A 16,348-nucleotide genomic window follows, 5' to 3' on the forward strand; every position below is an offset into this window, starting at 1 on the left:
AAGCATGGCCTTAAAGCTCAAATTTGACTTGGATGGCCATGGGCCAAACTGGAAGTGTGATGTGTTTTCAAGCTATCCATGGCTGTGTGAATTTGGGGTTCCTGTTGTTCCTTTTTTTCGTCACTTTCTGATACCCTCAGTGGAGCTAAGCATACTCCAAGATTGTTAGTGCTCTAGGAGTGTGAATTTTTGGTAACTGGAATAGAGTTCAGCACCCCCAAACTCTCATATTGAAAAATAAGCAGATTCCTAGTCCCTCGGGCTACAAATCTAGGCTTTATAAGTGTGTGGGCCACAATGATTTGGTGAAAATTCAGCAGGCAGAGGTTGGTACACAGAATTGCCATTGGTTGTACATTTCGTGTGGGTGTAGGAGGATGTCAGCAGAGAACTCTCTGTATACACATTTTCCCCAACCCTATGCAGTTACTGGGAGTTGCAGGTGGGCAGAGTGTTTTATCTCCTGCTTGCGGGCTTCCCACAGGCATCTGTTTGGCCACTGCGAGAACAAGATGCTGGACTAGGTGGGCCGTTGGCCTGATCCAGCAGGCGTTTCCTGTGTTCCTTGTCTGTAACCTCCCAGCACAAGCAAAAGAAATAACTGCAGATGGGCAAAGTTACAGGATGCATTCTGCTTGCAGAATTCAGTTTTCCTTTGTGCATAAATTGCACTGCTGTTGCACAGAATTCTGGTGGGGTTTTTTTTTTTGGGGGGGGAGCACCGAACAGATCCATTGACGGTCCTCGGCAGACATATTTTCTTTTTAGATTTGCTCTGCTTCCCTGGTGAGATTTATGCAGTCATTGGACTTAAGTCCATTGATTCCCTAGAGGCTCATCCACTTAAGCTTTTTAGGGACAGCTCTATGTTTTAAAATGCTTTGTCAGAGCAGGTTTTTTCCCCTCTTTTTCTTTTACCCCTGGTGCCTTTGATGCGAAAAACTGCTCTTTAATGCAGAATTGGAACAAATGCCAATTCAGGTTTCCTGCCTATTGCCATTTGCTCTGAATCAGTGATTAAAGGCGTTTTTTTTAAGTACTCTGACATTGCACTTTAAAGCACAGACCTGGGTCTCCAGCTGTTGTTGGACTACAACTCCCATGAACCCTAGCTAGCAGGACCAGTGGTCAGGGATTATGGGAATTTTAGTCCAAAAAAACCAGCTGGAGATGCAGGTTTGGGAAACCCTGTGTTAGTTGGACACCGGTGGCAGAAACAAACTACCCAGCCATTAAACTGTAGTTGAGGACAAAAGATGGGGGTCCTATTCTATGGCATACTTAGCATCAGAATGAATGTGACTGCAAAGGATTACCCGGATAATTCTCTTTTACGGGAGTACGGCAGTTCAAAAAGCAGAGCACACGTGATATTTTGCAGATAGGTGGGACCAGGTTCAACCCCCTGGCATTGCTAGTTAAGAGCAAGAATAAATGTTGCAGGGGAGGGGAGTTGCGAAAGCTTCTGTAAAATAGGTTACTGGATGGACTGTTGGCCTGATATGGTATAAAGTCTCTCCGTATGGACTGACGGAGTTTGTTAGTCATGGTATAATTGCGGCTGGAGCCAAGGGAACCTTATTTGGGAGACTGTTTTTCTATCATGTAGAACAACAACATCAGTCCATGTTTGCGGGTGTTTTTGAGCATTTGTTTATAGCAAACCTGTATGGGTTGCCCCTCCCTAGGGGGGAAAAAGTGTTTGGCAGAGGAGATGGAATTCAGTGGCAGTGGGGGGCAATGGGGGAAAAGTCTCTGTTCCTGGTATCTTCAGTTAAAAGGATCAGGGTTTGAGAAGAGTCTTTTCTGGAGACCTGCTGCCATACCAGTTAGGGTATCCAGGTGCTTCAAAACTCTTTCCCCAATCTGCCCCATAGATAGCAAAGCAGAAGAGTTATTGAGCCCCAGTGGCGTGCTCTGGTCCATGGGGTCACGAAGAGTCGGACACGACTGAACGACAACAAAAGTGGGCTCCTGTTAGGGTCGGGTAAAAAAATGTGTCCACGTATTTTGTATGCAAATGTACAAAATGCCTGAACTTAAAACACAGCTGATCCTCTAAATAAGGGGTCAGCAAACTTTTTTAGCAGGGGGCCGGTCCACCGTCCCTCAGACCTTGTGGGGGGCTGGACTATATTTTGAGAAAAATAATAATGAACGAATTTCTATGCCCCACAAATAACCCAGAGATGCATTTTAAATAAAAGGACACATTCTACTCATGTAAAAAGACACTGATTCCTGGACCGTCCACGGGCCAGATTGAGAAGGCGATTGGGCTGGATCCGGCCCCCGGGCCTTAGTTTGCCTACCCATGCTCTAAATCCGCACTTGTCTCAGTTTTGCGGTGCAGCTCTTCAGCCCCCAAATGTGCACATTAAGAAAAATGGCCCACAAAGACAAAAAGAAATTGCATGCAAGATGGATACGGCGGTCACCCCAAAATATAGGCTACATGTTAGGAAAAAATGTGTGCAAAATGAATGTGAATTTCTGTGCAGACTTGAAAACAGTAATTTGCAAATGAGGTGGTCTGGATTTAAGATTGTGGAGAAACAGATTCTGCTTGCGGTCTTCCTGTAGACTTCTGGTTGGTCCTTGTGGAAACAGAACTGCATGAGTCTTTGCCCTGACCCAGTAGGTTCTTCTTTTCTCGTTTCTCCATCTCTAGTCTCCTTACATTGTTGATGGTGCTAATTTTGCCTTAGTGGGCCATGCAGAGAGTTCAGTTCACCTGATGTATAAAAAGGTAAAGGTAAAGGTAAAGGGGCCCCTGACCATCAGGTCCAGTCGTGTCCGACTCTGGGGTTGTGCGCTCATCTCGCTCTATAGGTCGAAGGAGCCGGCGTTTGTCCGCAGACAGCTTCCGGGTCATGTGGCCAGCATGACTAAGCCACTTCTGGCAAACCAGAGCAGCGCATGGAAACGCCGTTTACCTTCCCGCTGGAGTGGTACCTATTTATCAACTTGCACTTTGACGTGCTTTCGAACTGCTAGGTGGGCAGGAGCAGGGACCGAGCAATGGGAGCTCACCCCGTCACGGGGATTCGAACCGCCGACCTTCTGATCAGCAAGCCCTAGGCTCTGTGGTTTAACCCACATCGCCACCTGGGTCCCTCCACCTGATCTATAACAAACATCAATTGCACCAACACCACCAATGCAATGTTACAGAATTCTATAACATATCCACTGAAAGCAGCTACTTTGGCTCTGCCGTAGCCTTAAACTCACGACACAGGAGCAGGTTTTTAAATTTTTTTTGGTGTGACTTACGGGTTTATGACTGTGGCGTTAAGACGAGGCATCCTTTGCACTGCAAGCCTTTTGATACCCTCTTATTGGAACAACCAGCCTTCACCCAGCCAATCACGTACACAAAAGACTTTAAGAATTACTTTTGGCAAAGATGCCTCTATGATTCATTCTTTGGCAAAACCGCCTATTCTTTTCCACTTGTGATGCAGGAATCTCTTGGAGTATGAATATATGCTTTATATTTCCAATCCCCGCATGCGAAAACAACAAGCCTCTTCCACATTGCGAAAGATCGCTAAGCCGTTACAATAATTTCAGCATGACAGCTTAATGATTTGGTATTCCACACTGTGGAATACGTACGCTGGCTTTTCCTCCTTTTTGCTGTTTGATGCGACACAGCGGGGACATGATTTTTGCCTTCCTCTTCTCCTAAGGGACACAGGCTCTACGAATGACTTTCTTAAAAAAAATGAGGCAGTGCCGCTTAAAATCAACAATGGGGATTCTGTTCCCCCAGGATGGGAAGGTGGATTCCTTCACAACAGTGGCACAGGTTAACTCCATAACATCCAACATTTCTCCGATGAAAATAGGGATAATGCATAATAATAATAATATATATATATATTTACTATTTATACCCCACCCATCTGACTGGGTTGCCCCAGCCACTCTGAGCAGCTTCCAACGTATATAAAAACATATAAAACTTCCCTATCCAGGGTTGCCTTCAGATGGCTCAGGAGTCGCATAACTCCATACTGTCCAACATTTCTCTGACGAAAATAGGGACATCCTATGGAAAAGAAGAGTTTGGATTTGATATCCCGCTTTATCACTACCCGAAGGAGTCTCAAAGCGGCTAACATTCTCCTTTCCTTTCCTCCCCCACAACAAACACTCTGTAAGGTGAGTGGGGCTGAGAGACTTCAGAGAAGTGTGACTAGCCCAAGGTCACCCAGCAGCTGCATGTGGAGGAGAGGAGACGCGAACCTGGTTCACCAGATTATGAGTCTACCGCTCTTAACCACTATACCACAATGGCTCTCAAAAGTGGGACATTCCAAATCAGGAACCGGGATGGCTTCTGTTAATCCAGGACAGCCCCTGGAAAAGAGGGGCACTTGGTCTGGGGGCAGAGCAGTTGCTTTGGGATTAATGCCTCAACACTTACCTCCCTCCATCTCCAGGTTCTGGGGACGGGGAGATGATTCTGTATCCTCGCACATCACCCTATAACTAGGGTGGGCTTTCAAAGAGACATAGATTCATAGAGTTTGAAGGGACCGGGCCCCCAAGGGTCATCTAGTCCAACCCCCCCATCAACCTCAGGCAGCGTGGCTATTTCTCAGGGATGAGAGGCCCTTAACAGACTTCTTTCTTCACAATGCAGGCATGGTGTGTGTGTGTGTGTGTGTGTGTGTGTGTTAAAGGATGTGGCGTGCCTCTGAAAAACAACAAAAAACAGGTTTCTAGAAAACTAGGTGCCAGGAAGAAGGGTTTAACACATTGTGTGTGTGTGTGTGTGTGTGAGAAATGATTCACTCCAGTATTGTGAGTTCCCCAGCCCTGAAGTCTGAACTGGGACAGTCCAAACAAGGAAGAAAGTAAGCTTTGTGCAAAACCTGGGCTGGAATTACTCCACGCTCCTGTGGAATGGAACACTTAAAAACACAGGCCCGATTTCCCTGACATTACAGTTTCCTGGCTGCATGTTATGGCTGCTTTATTTCAGATATGATTCCGGCCTCTTTGCCTTTTCTAAACACCTGCCAAAAAGACCCGTATACAACCTGGTGCATGGGCTAGTCAGCTAAACTAAAGATCATAATCCAACAAGATTTGGGGATGCAAGACTGATACTTTAAAGTAGCTTTTTAAACCAAGTCAGGAAGTTGGATAGCAGTCAGTGGACTCTTGTCACTTACTGGTACATGCCATTTCCTTTCTGGGATATGATGCAATATTTTTTTTGAGAGAGAGTTGATGCAAGGTAAATGGCAGGCAAAGAGCACAAATTCTCTCTTTTAAATCCCTGGCCTACCTAATTCAGTTGCCTACCTGTAAAATGGGCATAAACAACACTGGCCCTTTGTACGGTGATATTATTGCCACTTTGTACATATTTCTGAAACCCGTGGCTTTCAAAACCAGTTTCTGGGGAATCAACTTGACTCAAATTAAAACTCCAGGCTTAAATTAAGCTTCTGATTTAAGGCAGGGAGATTGGACTGGCTAGATGGTGTTGTGATGTTGTTGTCTTCTGAAAACGTGTATTAACTAGCAAGCCTGTTCCAAAATCCCCATTACTGATGCACAAAGGGTTTTCACGCATTCATAATTTTTTCTAGACTCCTCGTATTTAGGAAACCATTTTCTCTAATAAATAAATAAAAAAGTATCAGGAGAATGGTTGAGTATTTTTAGTTGGTGTTGTAGGAGGGAACAGCCCCAGTGAAAAAAAAGGAGTAAATTTTGCATGGCTTGTGAATAACAGACGATGTGTGTTGTTACTTTGATGCAATTAATCAATGGGAAATCTGTGGATACAATAAACTATGGACAGAACACAACCCAGGTCATCTCCAACCTCTTAATACTTTGTTTCAGTTCTGCAAGATGCATAAATATATACTGTATACAGAACCTGAGCAAATGCCCACAACTATACTCTATCTGCAACAATCCCTGTAATGTCCTACAGTACTTATCGTGGCAAATGTCTGTAACTGACTATCATTCACTGCCTTGGATATACATCAGTGCTCCATGGTCCACCTTTCGATGTCTTTGTAACACGCCTGTCTTTTCTTTTTCTACCCCAGTCAGCGGCAAGAAGGGCAGGAACATCGTGCGCAAATTGCCAGACCACCACCACCACCCTGTGGAGGAGGAACGCCAACGGAGATCCCGTGTGCAACGCCTGTGGGCTGTACTATAAGCTCCACAATGTAAGTGAGGCGGTAACTCTCTGAAGAGTACCATTTGGGGGTTTAAACTAGGATAGAATATATTTCCTGGCTTGCGTGTGGACAGGCAAACCACAGAGCTTTATCTCACCAGCTCCTGCTTGGGGGTTGGGGCCCTTTAGTTGAACACAGCGCACTTCAATGCACACCGATGCTGTACAGCGAACTCTAATGCAGCCTGAATGAAGCTGTGCTAGTCAGGTGTAAATGGTGACTTCATGGTATTGTAACATAAGGGAAGCAAGAGAAGGCAAGCTGAGAGTCCTTTTAATGGGGCTGAACATTGTACAATATGCTATTATTATTATTATTAATTACATTTTAATTCTGCCCTCTAATTTGATCAGGGATAGTGAAAATGATTTGCTTCCCAATCATTTATCCTCACAACAACCCTGTAAGGTAGGATAGGCTGAGGAAAGGTGATTGGGAAAAGGTCACCCAGGGAGCTTCACGCGGGAGTGGGATTTTAACCCAGGTCTTCTTAGGTCCTAGTCCAGTAGTCCAACATTGAGGTATTGGCTAGATAATACATTATTCTAACCAAAATGAATATTGCCTGATTATAAAGGCAGCGGATACACAGGGGCCCTTTGCAGGTTGCGTCTCGATTCTTGCTAGGGTTGCCATCCTTCCCCCCCCCCCTTGCAGAGCTCCTGAGGCACAAAGAGCGGCCAGACCAGCAGAAAATTAGCAGGTGCAGTGTATTCTCATAACCACACTGTCTCCACAAGATGGGGAAAAGGCCCTTGTTAAATTTCTCTCTGTCGGATGGTAGTCAAAGTGTTAGAAGCCCTACAAGGGGGGGGGGGGGGGAAGGTGGCAACCCTAATATTCTCACAAAGCTCTGGAACAATTTTTTTTCACGCCCCTGCTTCAAAGGGAAGGGGGAAAGAAAGTACCTAAGTAGGTGACACAAGCAATTCTCCAAAAGAAGTGAATCTGATTTTATCCGGTGGGTGAAAAAGGTCTGCTTTGGCTGTATCGGGGTGCTTTTAGTACACCTGATATTTCTTTTAAATCAGACACCCCCCCCCCAAAACTCGGCCCTCCAGATGTTTTGGGACTACAACTCCCATCACCCCTAGCTAACAGGACCAGTGGTCAGGGATGATGGGAGTTGTAGTCCTAAGACATCTGGCGCGGGCCGAGTTTGGGGGTGACTGTTTTAAATCGACGTGCTCGTGGGAGCGAGAGAGGCGATTGTTTCATTTCATTTTTGCCCTTGTTTTTATTGTGTATTTTGTGTTTTTGTGCTGTGAACCGCCCCGATGAAGGGTTTTTGAAAATACAAATCAAATCAAATCAAATAATAAAGAAATAAAGCTCATAAAAAGAGATTTATATGAAAAGGTGCATCCTGCAACAAAATGTCCCAGGGTGGAATGCTGGCCAATGAGCTGTTCCCTATACTAGCACACTCCATTCCACCCTGCATCGTCTCTCTCTCACCTCCCTGCAGCATCCAGTCAGTACTCCATGCCCTTTGAGCGTGATATTTTGGGAAGTGTCCCCCCCTGGGGGTGGTGTGGTGTGGGTTTCCTCTTAAGGTTATGCACGCATCTGCAAAACTTGGGTTTTTCCCCAAGCTAAACCCCCTTCCTTGGATGCAGTTTTAGTTATTCAGTGACTGGTGCTGAGAGGTGACATGATAGACATTTATAAAATGGCGAGGAAGTGAGCAGAGAAAAAGTTTTCTTCCTTGGGGGACACCCAATGTTGGAAAATCCATGGCGGCTAAAAGGAAGTGCTTCATGCGGCCCACAGTTGAGCTACGGAACTGACTGCCACAGGACGCAGGAACGGCCACCAGCTTGGATGGCTTTAAAAAAGGATGGAGGCAGTAATGCTTCTGAATCTCAGTTGCTGTGAAACACAAGAGGGAATCCTGCTTGCGGGTTTCCCACAGGCACCTGGTCAGCCACTGCGAGAACACGATGCTGGACTAGATGGGCCATTGACATGGTCCAGCAGTCTTTGCCTACATTCACACGCTAGAATAACTTTGCTATTCATATATCTGGTAGGGTGGCCTACCTGACAGTCTTGCATTTGAAGGGTTCTCGGAGGGCATTCCTCTGTTTGAGGGAGTCTTTTATCTGAAGGACTGCCTGAACCCAAGTCTGGTTTAAAGACCAAGAAGCATTAGAAAGGGAGGTTTTGCCCGTCAGCTACTTGGCAGATGGGCACGCCTGCACGATTTGTGCTTCTGTTTAAGATACAGACCTTATAATTTGCTGCCCTGGGCTGCTTTGGAAGGAAGGGCAGGATATAAATTTAATGAACAAATAACGAACTTGCAAATTTTATGCAAATTTGAGCCTTTTGCTTTGGGGATGCATTCTCTCTCTCTCTCCTTTTGACAATGCATAAGTGGCACCCCCCAAAATATGCTGCCTGGTAGACTTTGTTCCCATATCTAGGTGTAAAGGCATCTACAAAAACACACCACCCTTAAGGAAATAACTGAATAGAATCGTCTTATAGCGACAACAGTAATAGCAGAGCTTTAGCAGTAGTTTGAAAGCACGTCAGTGTGCAAGTAGATAAATAGGTACCACTCCGGTGGAAAGGTAAACAGTGTTTCCGTGCGCTGCTCTGGTTTTGCCAGCAGCGGCTGTGTCATGCTGGACACATGACGCAGAAAAACTGCCTTCGGACAAACATTGGCTCCCTCGGCCAGTAAAGCGAGATGAGCGCTGCAACCCCAGAGTCATTCGCGACTGGACTTAACTGTCAGGGGTCCTTTACCTTTTTAATGTGGATGGGGGCAGTGGGGTGAGATTTTTCAATTGCTTTGTATGATGTCCCTTGCATTTAATTTTTTTTTTAAAAGCGATTTCTCACTTTTATGTGAGGCTTTAAAAAAAGTCTTTTGCCCTCAGCAACTTTCACGCAACCCCCCTTCAAAACCAGTGGGGTTGGTTATGGGGTAGTTCTTTTAATGAGTGTATTCATTTGACGAACTGCTACGTGGGCAGGAGCCTAGGACCGAGCAACAGGAGCTCACCCAGTCCCGGGGATTCGAACCGCCGACCTTCTGATCGGCAAGCCCTAGGCTCTGTGGTTTAACCCACAGCGCCACCCGCGTCCATAAAGCAATATACAAATGTAATAATAGTAACAATAATAATCTCCCACCATACCAAGCCAGGTCATTTCCTGGCTCTGTTGTCGCGACTTCATCTTTCCTGCAAGTTTTGCCTGATGTCACGTGGCTGTGTTTCTGTTCCCATATGAATTGGGTAGTTCTGCCTTTAAATGCAAACTGCATTGAATTCTCTCCCATACCGAAACACAACCCTAAAGTTCAGGGAAAAAAAGCCTTAATGCCAGGTCAGACTATTGGACTATCTAGCTTAGTATTGTCTACACTGACCGGCAGAGGCTCTCAGAGGTTTCAAAGTGGGTTGAACTTGGGACCTTCTGCATTCAAAGCAGATGTCCTCCTGCCGAGCTGCTCCTTTTTAGCGATTAATGAGACATTTGCTAGTTGCCACCAGCAGATCACATCCAGTTAAGACTGCCTTAGTCCAGGTTGAGAAAGGAAGGTGTTAGTAAACCACAGGCCTACTTTTTTTTTATTTAGAAAAAACCAAAACAAACAAGCCCCGAACCACCTGCAGATCACAAGGTCTTTTGGTTAGAGGTTCAGGTTGATTTGTTGAGGAAACTGTCCTCCCTTCTCCTGCATTGGTACCATAGAAAAGGGTGAGAGATCACCGCAACAAGTTTGGGGAAATATATTTTCAGGGGTTTGTCAGGGAAAGAGGGTCAGCCCAGTTGAGGGGAGAAAAAAGGATGAAAGTATACTAAACAGCATATTTTGGGGTTCGGTAAGTGGAAAGCTCAAGAGAGAGGTGTTTTCTTTACCTTTTCTTTGGTATTTTAAAGAATGTACACTGATAATAAAAATAACATTTTGCATAAAATGGGGGGTGGGGGATGGGAAGAAGAAAAGCCGAATACAATTCTCGTTGATTCAGCAATACAGCCAAACCTCGGTTGTCAGATGTCATCCGTTCCGGAGGCCCATTCAGCTTCCGAAACATTTGACGGCTTCTGTTTGGTTGCAGGAACCTCCTGCACTCAAATGTAAGCCGTGTGGGATGGTTGGCTTCCCAAAAAATGCTCGAAAATCGGATCATTTACTTCCGGGTTTTCGGCGTTTGCGAGCCAAAACGTTCCAAAACGGAGGCGTTTGGGAGCTGAGGTTTGACGGTACAAAAGAAAATTACCGGTGGTTGATAGATTTCCAAAACGACTTCACCCCCTTTGCAATTAAATGCATTCATTCAATTGAACAAACATATGGCGTATGGGTTTAAACTTTTCACATTTGAGTGACTCTCGAGTCAGATTTGCGGCTTTTGTGTCCTTTTGCTTGTGTCACTGTTTCAGATGCCAGAAGTGCAGCAGGAGTTCCTGCCCTTACTCTTTAGATGGCAATATGTATTCCTTCAAAACATACTTCAAAACATGGGCCTCCAGCCTTGCTCTGTCTGAGGGTCTCTCTGCCGTTTGTGCCCAGTTAGACCCGGAACTGATATCCCCCAAATCCCATCCTGACAGATAGGAATTAAATAGAAAATTCTTTTCAGTAGCACCTTAGAGACCAACCGTGTTTGTTCTTGGTATGAGCTTTCGTGTGCATGCACACTTCTTCAGATACACTGAAACAGAAAGCTCATACCAAGAACAAACACAGTTGGTCTCTAAGGTGCTACTGAAAAGAATTTTCTATTTTGTTTCGACTATGGCAGACCAACACGGCTAGAGAGCCAGTTTGGTGTAGTGGTTAGGAGCGGCAGACTCGTAATCTGGGGAACCGGGTTCGTGTCTGCACTCCTCCACATGCAGCTGCTGGGTGACCTTGGGCTAGTCACACTTCTCTGAAGTCTCTCAGCCCCACTCACCTCACAGAGTGTTTGTTGTGGGGGAGGAAGGGAAAGGAGAATGTTAGCCGCTTTGAGACTCCTTCGGGTAGTAAAAATCGGGATATCAAATCCAAACTCTTCTTCAAACTCTTCTACCCACCTGTAGATAGGAATTAGTTTCATTTTAAACATTTCACCCTATGTACCTGCCGGCCCACAGCTTTTGGAGGAGGAGGAGTAGGAGGAGTTGGGAGAGCAGAGGGGGGTGGGTGGGAGACGAGACGGCCCCACAAAAAAGATTAATTGATTTTTGTTTAGATTAACAGACCCCTGACTATGAAGAAGGAAGGCATCCAGACCCGAAACCGAAAAATGTCTAGCAAGTCGAAAAAGTGCAAAAAGGTCCACGACACCTTGGACGATTTCCCTAAGGGCGGCTCCTTCAACCCTGCCGCCCTCTCGAGACACATGTCCTCCATCAGTCACATTTCGCCCTTCAGCCACTCGGGTCACATGCTCACCACGCCGACCCCGATGCACCCGCCTTCCAGCTTGTCCTTCGGACCTCACCACCCGTCTAGTATGGTCACCGCCATGGGCTAAGATCGCGCCCGAGAGAGAGACTTAAATCCCCGCTGCGATGCTTTCTTTCTTTCTTTTTAAGTTCTCGGAACGAGAGGTACGTTGATAAATCCTTGCCTTGCTAAGAGGCGAGAGCTCTTTCCCCTGCACAGAAATGGACAAGGGCACAGAAAGAAAAACGAAATCTTTAAAAGTTGGACGGAGGCGTAGAAACGAAAAAACCCCCCCACCCCCAAGCAACTGTCGCGGGGAGTTGAACTCTTGGGCGCTTTCCTCAAGTGTCTTTTTGCGTCGCCAACCACCACATTTGGGGTCCCATTTGTGAATAAACCATTCTGACGCAAGTCCACTCTTGAACTGGGTTTCTAGGGTCGTGAAGAAGAGATGGCAGGCCGCCCCCTCAACCTCTCCCCCCACACTCGCTCCCCCAAAGACAAGCAGATTGATGCTGAACACTGTATAACTTATATTGTAAGAAATACTGTACATTTTTGAAGAACACTCTTGACATCTGCTTAGCTGTGTAAAAAAAATTAAAAAAAAGGAAAGGAAAGGAAAGGAAAATGGCTTGTTGGTCAAGGCACCACAAATGAAATACTGAGTTGAATGTTTTCCTGGTACGGACTGCGAAGAACGAAGTTGGACGGCAAATGGACAAACTGCCACTTGCATTTTTTTGTTTTTTGTTTTTTTTCTCTCTCTCTTTCTCTCTCTCTGTCTTCACTCACTGGCTCAAGTTGTTTTGACGCATTAAAAAATAAATTAATCCAAGTTGTAGGCAAGTCATGCATTCCAGGCTACGGGGCCTCTGAACAATAGGGGAGGTTTTTTTCTTTTTCTTTTTGAAGGGTTTCAGGGCAGTTGGTGTGACATTCAGCTTGTAGCCGCGGCGAGTTTGTCCAGGCCTTATACGCATTGTGAACAAGTTCCTGTAATTGTTGTTTGTATGTATAATTCAAAGCACCAAAATTAAAAAAAAAAACACCGAGATGTAGATTTATTTCATCCTATGATACAGACTGAATGGTTGTACAAATTTTACTTACTGCTAGTGTTAAGAACTGCGCTTTTGATTTTGTTTTCATATTTCCCCCCTCTTTTTTTGGAGAATAAACTAGATTAAATTCTGTTGATTTCTTGTCTGCTTATGCTTTCGGAGTGACGTATCATAGAGTTAAGCATCCTTTGATCTCATTAGTCCAACTGTCTGTGTTTACCAGAAACAATTCCTATTTTCTAGTTGCTGTCCCTTCTTGATCCCTTCTGTGTCACAAGAGGAGGCACTGCTGGTCTCTTCCCGCCCTTGTTCCTGAAGTAGGTCTTCACTCTCCCCTCCTTCCCTGGCTGGGGGATGGGTGCCATTTTGTGGTTCGCTTCAGGCGCTAAAATGTCTTGGGCCAGAGCTGCGCTGCACAAAAGGAGAGCCACTACCAAGAAGGCCCTGTCATGAGACAACACCAACAAGTGCAAAATTCATCTTCTGAAGAATGGCAGTTTTTATTAAACCACCCCCCACCCCCAGCAAAAAAACTAATCAGGCTTCTGGTCCTTATGGCTGCTAGTATATGCATGAGAGAGTATGTGGGAAAAGCTGGCTGAAATAATAAAATTCCCAGTGGTTGGGGGTGAGACTTTCACTACTAGTAAAACCAGAATCAGTGATGCAAAACTGACACCGCAAAAGTGGCAGTGGGAAATAAGTACGACAAACAATGCAAAATAAGGTAAATTATGCTGACTTTCCTAGTTCGCACAATAGTTTATTTGTTTATCTCAACAGTTTGTACAGTACTCAGTTGCCATGATCTCTCTGTATAATTTCATTAAATGTTCTGTTTTACAATTTAAAATACTCATTTTACATCCTTAAGATTCCAGTGACTTCCCTTCTTCTCATCCCATGGTTCATTTTACTTATCATAAATCCCTGCATATTTTACAAAAAAACCCTGTACCATTCAGTATTCCATTATTGCATCCAGTTGCCGTTGTCTCTAAGTAGTGTGCAAGTAAAACACAACAGAATAAAGATCAGATTATTGTTATATTTTCATCAGAATATTTCATATACCTGAACACGCACACAAACTTTTTTCCTGAGTAATTTGGCTTTGCTGGGCATGGTGGTTTTTTTTGTTTGTTTTAAAGCCCAGATTATGTATAGAATTATAGAACAGTAGAGTTGGAAGAGACACAAGACCATCTTGTCCAACTTCCTCCAATGCAGGGATCACACCTAATATCCCCCTAATAGGTACACATAAGACCAGGGCACCTCTGCCCCACCTGCAAATGTTGCAGTTCCCTAACCACTTGGGTTTAACCATTTGAGTGCTGGCAAATAGTGACTCCCCCCACAATTGCCGGCTTGGCGACATCGCCTGGGCTTGATGGTTTGGCAAATGCGCAACATTCCATGCACAGCTGCATTGAAGCACTAGAAAGGATTAACCGTGTCACTCTTGCCAGGATCAATGCTCTGCCACCCTCTCTTGTCAGCAGCGAAAAGCATGATGGAAGGGGAACGCTCACAAGCCCTTCCACTGAATTGCCCAAAACGTGCGAGTGGGTTGACCGACAAAGAACCTGTCAACCCATCAATAAAAGCTGCTCTGTGCCTCTGTTGCTCCGAAGACAGACCCTCACAGAAGGAGACAAGATCGTGGAATGCAATCTTCTCTTTCTCTTGAGCAAAGCTTTGGGATTTTGAGAGCATCCTTGCTGGATCTGATCAGCTCTGGTGAGCTCCAGATGTTCTGGAGGTGGGGCTGATGGGAGCCCAGAACATCTGGAGGGCACCACATGGCAGAAAATTTGAATTTAAGAAGGCGCTTAAATTAGTTATTCCCAAGAGGCCTTCAGCATTTCTTCTGGGAATTATAAGGACAGAGGTTCCAAAGGAGATGGTTAAGTTGTTTAAATATGCCAGTACAGCAGCTGGAATCCTGTATGCACAGAAGTGGAAAGAATAGGAAGTCCCAACGAAAAAAGAATGGGTTTTCAAGTTAACAGACTATGCAGAGATGGAGGAGTTGACAGAAAAATAAGAGATCAAAAGGATGAGAACTTGGTTGACGAGGGGAGGTTCCTTTTGGACTATTGAAAAACCCCCCGATAGTCAAATGAAATCGTGAGCAGGAGAATCACGAGCAAGGGAAGGAGAATAAATAAATGATTGTCATATAGGTGAGAATACAACAGAAAAGGCACAGCAGTTCTGGCAGCAGATAAAGGAATACAACAGGAGCATCACAGATGTGAGGATGGGAAGCAAAAAATGTAAGAAATTATAATATTGAAAGTGAATTGAATAATGTCAAATTTTGTGTAAAAAATGTGTGTGTGTAGACACACACACACATACACACAAATTGCAGAAAGAATGCTAAACAACAGTGACAGGTCAGATTGCCCCGAACGCACTCAGACATGAAGCTTCCTCCTATTGCAGCAATGGGGGGATCTGTACCCCCCTCAGATGTTGTTAGACTACAGCTCTCATTAGCACTAGCTGGGCTGGTCAATGGTTAAGGATGATGGCTGCTTTGTAATCGAACAACATCTGGGGGGCTACAGGCTCCCCACTACTGCCCTATTGTTTACTCACAGGCTCAGGCAATTAAAGGGTTGTTTGAGGTGTTAGGGGAAGGCCTGTGGTGGTGGAACGCACTGTGTTCCTTCTGGGGTTGTTGGTCCACCTTTGGTCCCCACCCTGCACTCAGCTGCCCCTTGTGGCTCCTAGAAGCTGTCCACATGTGACCCTGGGAATGGTTTCGATTGGCTGGCTAAACCAGGGAAGGGTAGCTGATGGGTCTCAAACCCTCAGTGAGTTAGGGACCGTCCCCTGCATGCAAAGACAGGCTCCGATGGATTGAATGGACAAGACCAATAGTGGGTCCAACGATCCAGAAGGCTGTTTCTGCCTGTGTTGTAGAGGGAAGTGAGGGGCAGATGGAGCTCATCAACCTGGGAAGGTAGCTCATCTAGGAGAAGGAAAACTGACCCTAAGCTTCCTCTGCCTTGTGGTTACAGGTAGGTAGCCGTGTTGGTCTGCCATAGTCAAAACAAAACAAAATACAAAATTCCTTCCAGTAGCACCTTAGAGACCCACTAAGTTTGTTCTTGGTATGAGCTTTCGTTCTGAAGAAGTGTGCATGCACACGGAAGCTCATACCAAGAACAAACTTAGTTGGTCTCTAAGGTGCTACTGGAAGGAATTTTTTATTTTATTTTATTTTGTTTTGACTCTGCCTTGTGGGATATCTTCGGGCCAAACCAGTCAACACTCTAGCCAATGTATATACTGCATAGACTATTTTTCCATCTACAAACTGCAAGGAGTCTCGTGCTACTTCAAAACTATCAAATGTTATTTTGTTGCAATAAATTGTGGGCTAAAATTCACTAAGGGGAGCAGGGTTTGAGGGATGTTGTTGTTGTTCAGTCGTTCAGTCGTGTCCGACTCTTCGTGACCCCATGGACCAGAGCACGCCAGGCACGCCTATCCTTCACTGCCTCCCGCGTTTGGCCAAACTCATGCCAGTTGCTTCGAGAACACTGTCCAACCATCTCATCCTCTGTCGTCCCCTTCTCCTTGTGCCCTCCATCTTTCCCAACACCAGGGTCTTTTCCAGGGAGTCCTCTCTTCTCATGAGGTGG

General features: G+C 45.3%; 1 protein-coding gene across 10 annotated transcripts in view; it reads left to right on the forward strand.

Moving 5' to 3' along the window:
* Positions 1-12,822, forward strand: part of GATA3 (GATA binding protein 3) — a 55,747-nt gene extending 42,925 nt beyond the window's left edge. For 5 of the 10 annotated variants that reach the window (XM_033162284.1, XM_033162281.1, XM_033162279.1 and 2 more), the window contains exons 4-5: positions 6,087-6,212; positions 11,426-12,822. In XM_033162284.1, coding sequence (XP_033018175.1) covers positions 6,087-6,212; positions 11,426-11,710 — 411 coding nt within the window. In that variant the 3' untranslated portion in view covers positions 11,711-12,822. The remainder of the gene's footprint in view (positions 1-6,086; positions 6,213-11,425) is intronic. The other 5 variants (XM_033162276.1, XM_033162278.1, XM_033162277.1 and 2 more) reach the window with 3 other exon arrangements.
* The last annotated feature ends 3,526 nt before the right edge of the window (positions 12,823-16,348 follow it).

This window comes from Lacerta agilis, chromosome 10 (genome assembly GCF_009819535.1).
Source record: "Lacerta agilis isolate rLacAgi1 chromosome 10, rLacAgi1.pri, whole genome shotgun sequence".
In the NCBI taxonomy this organism is placed as follows: domain Eukaryota; kingdom Metazoa; phylum Chordata; class Lepidosauria; order Squamata; family Lacertidae; genus Lacerta; species Lacerta agilis.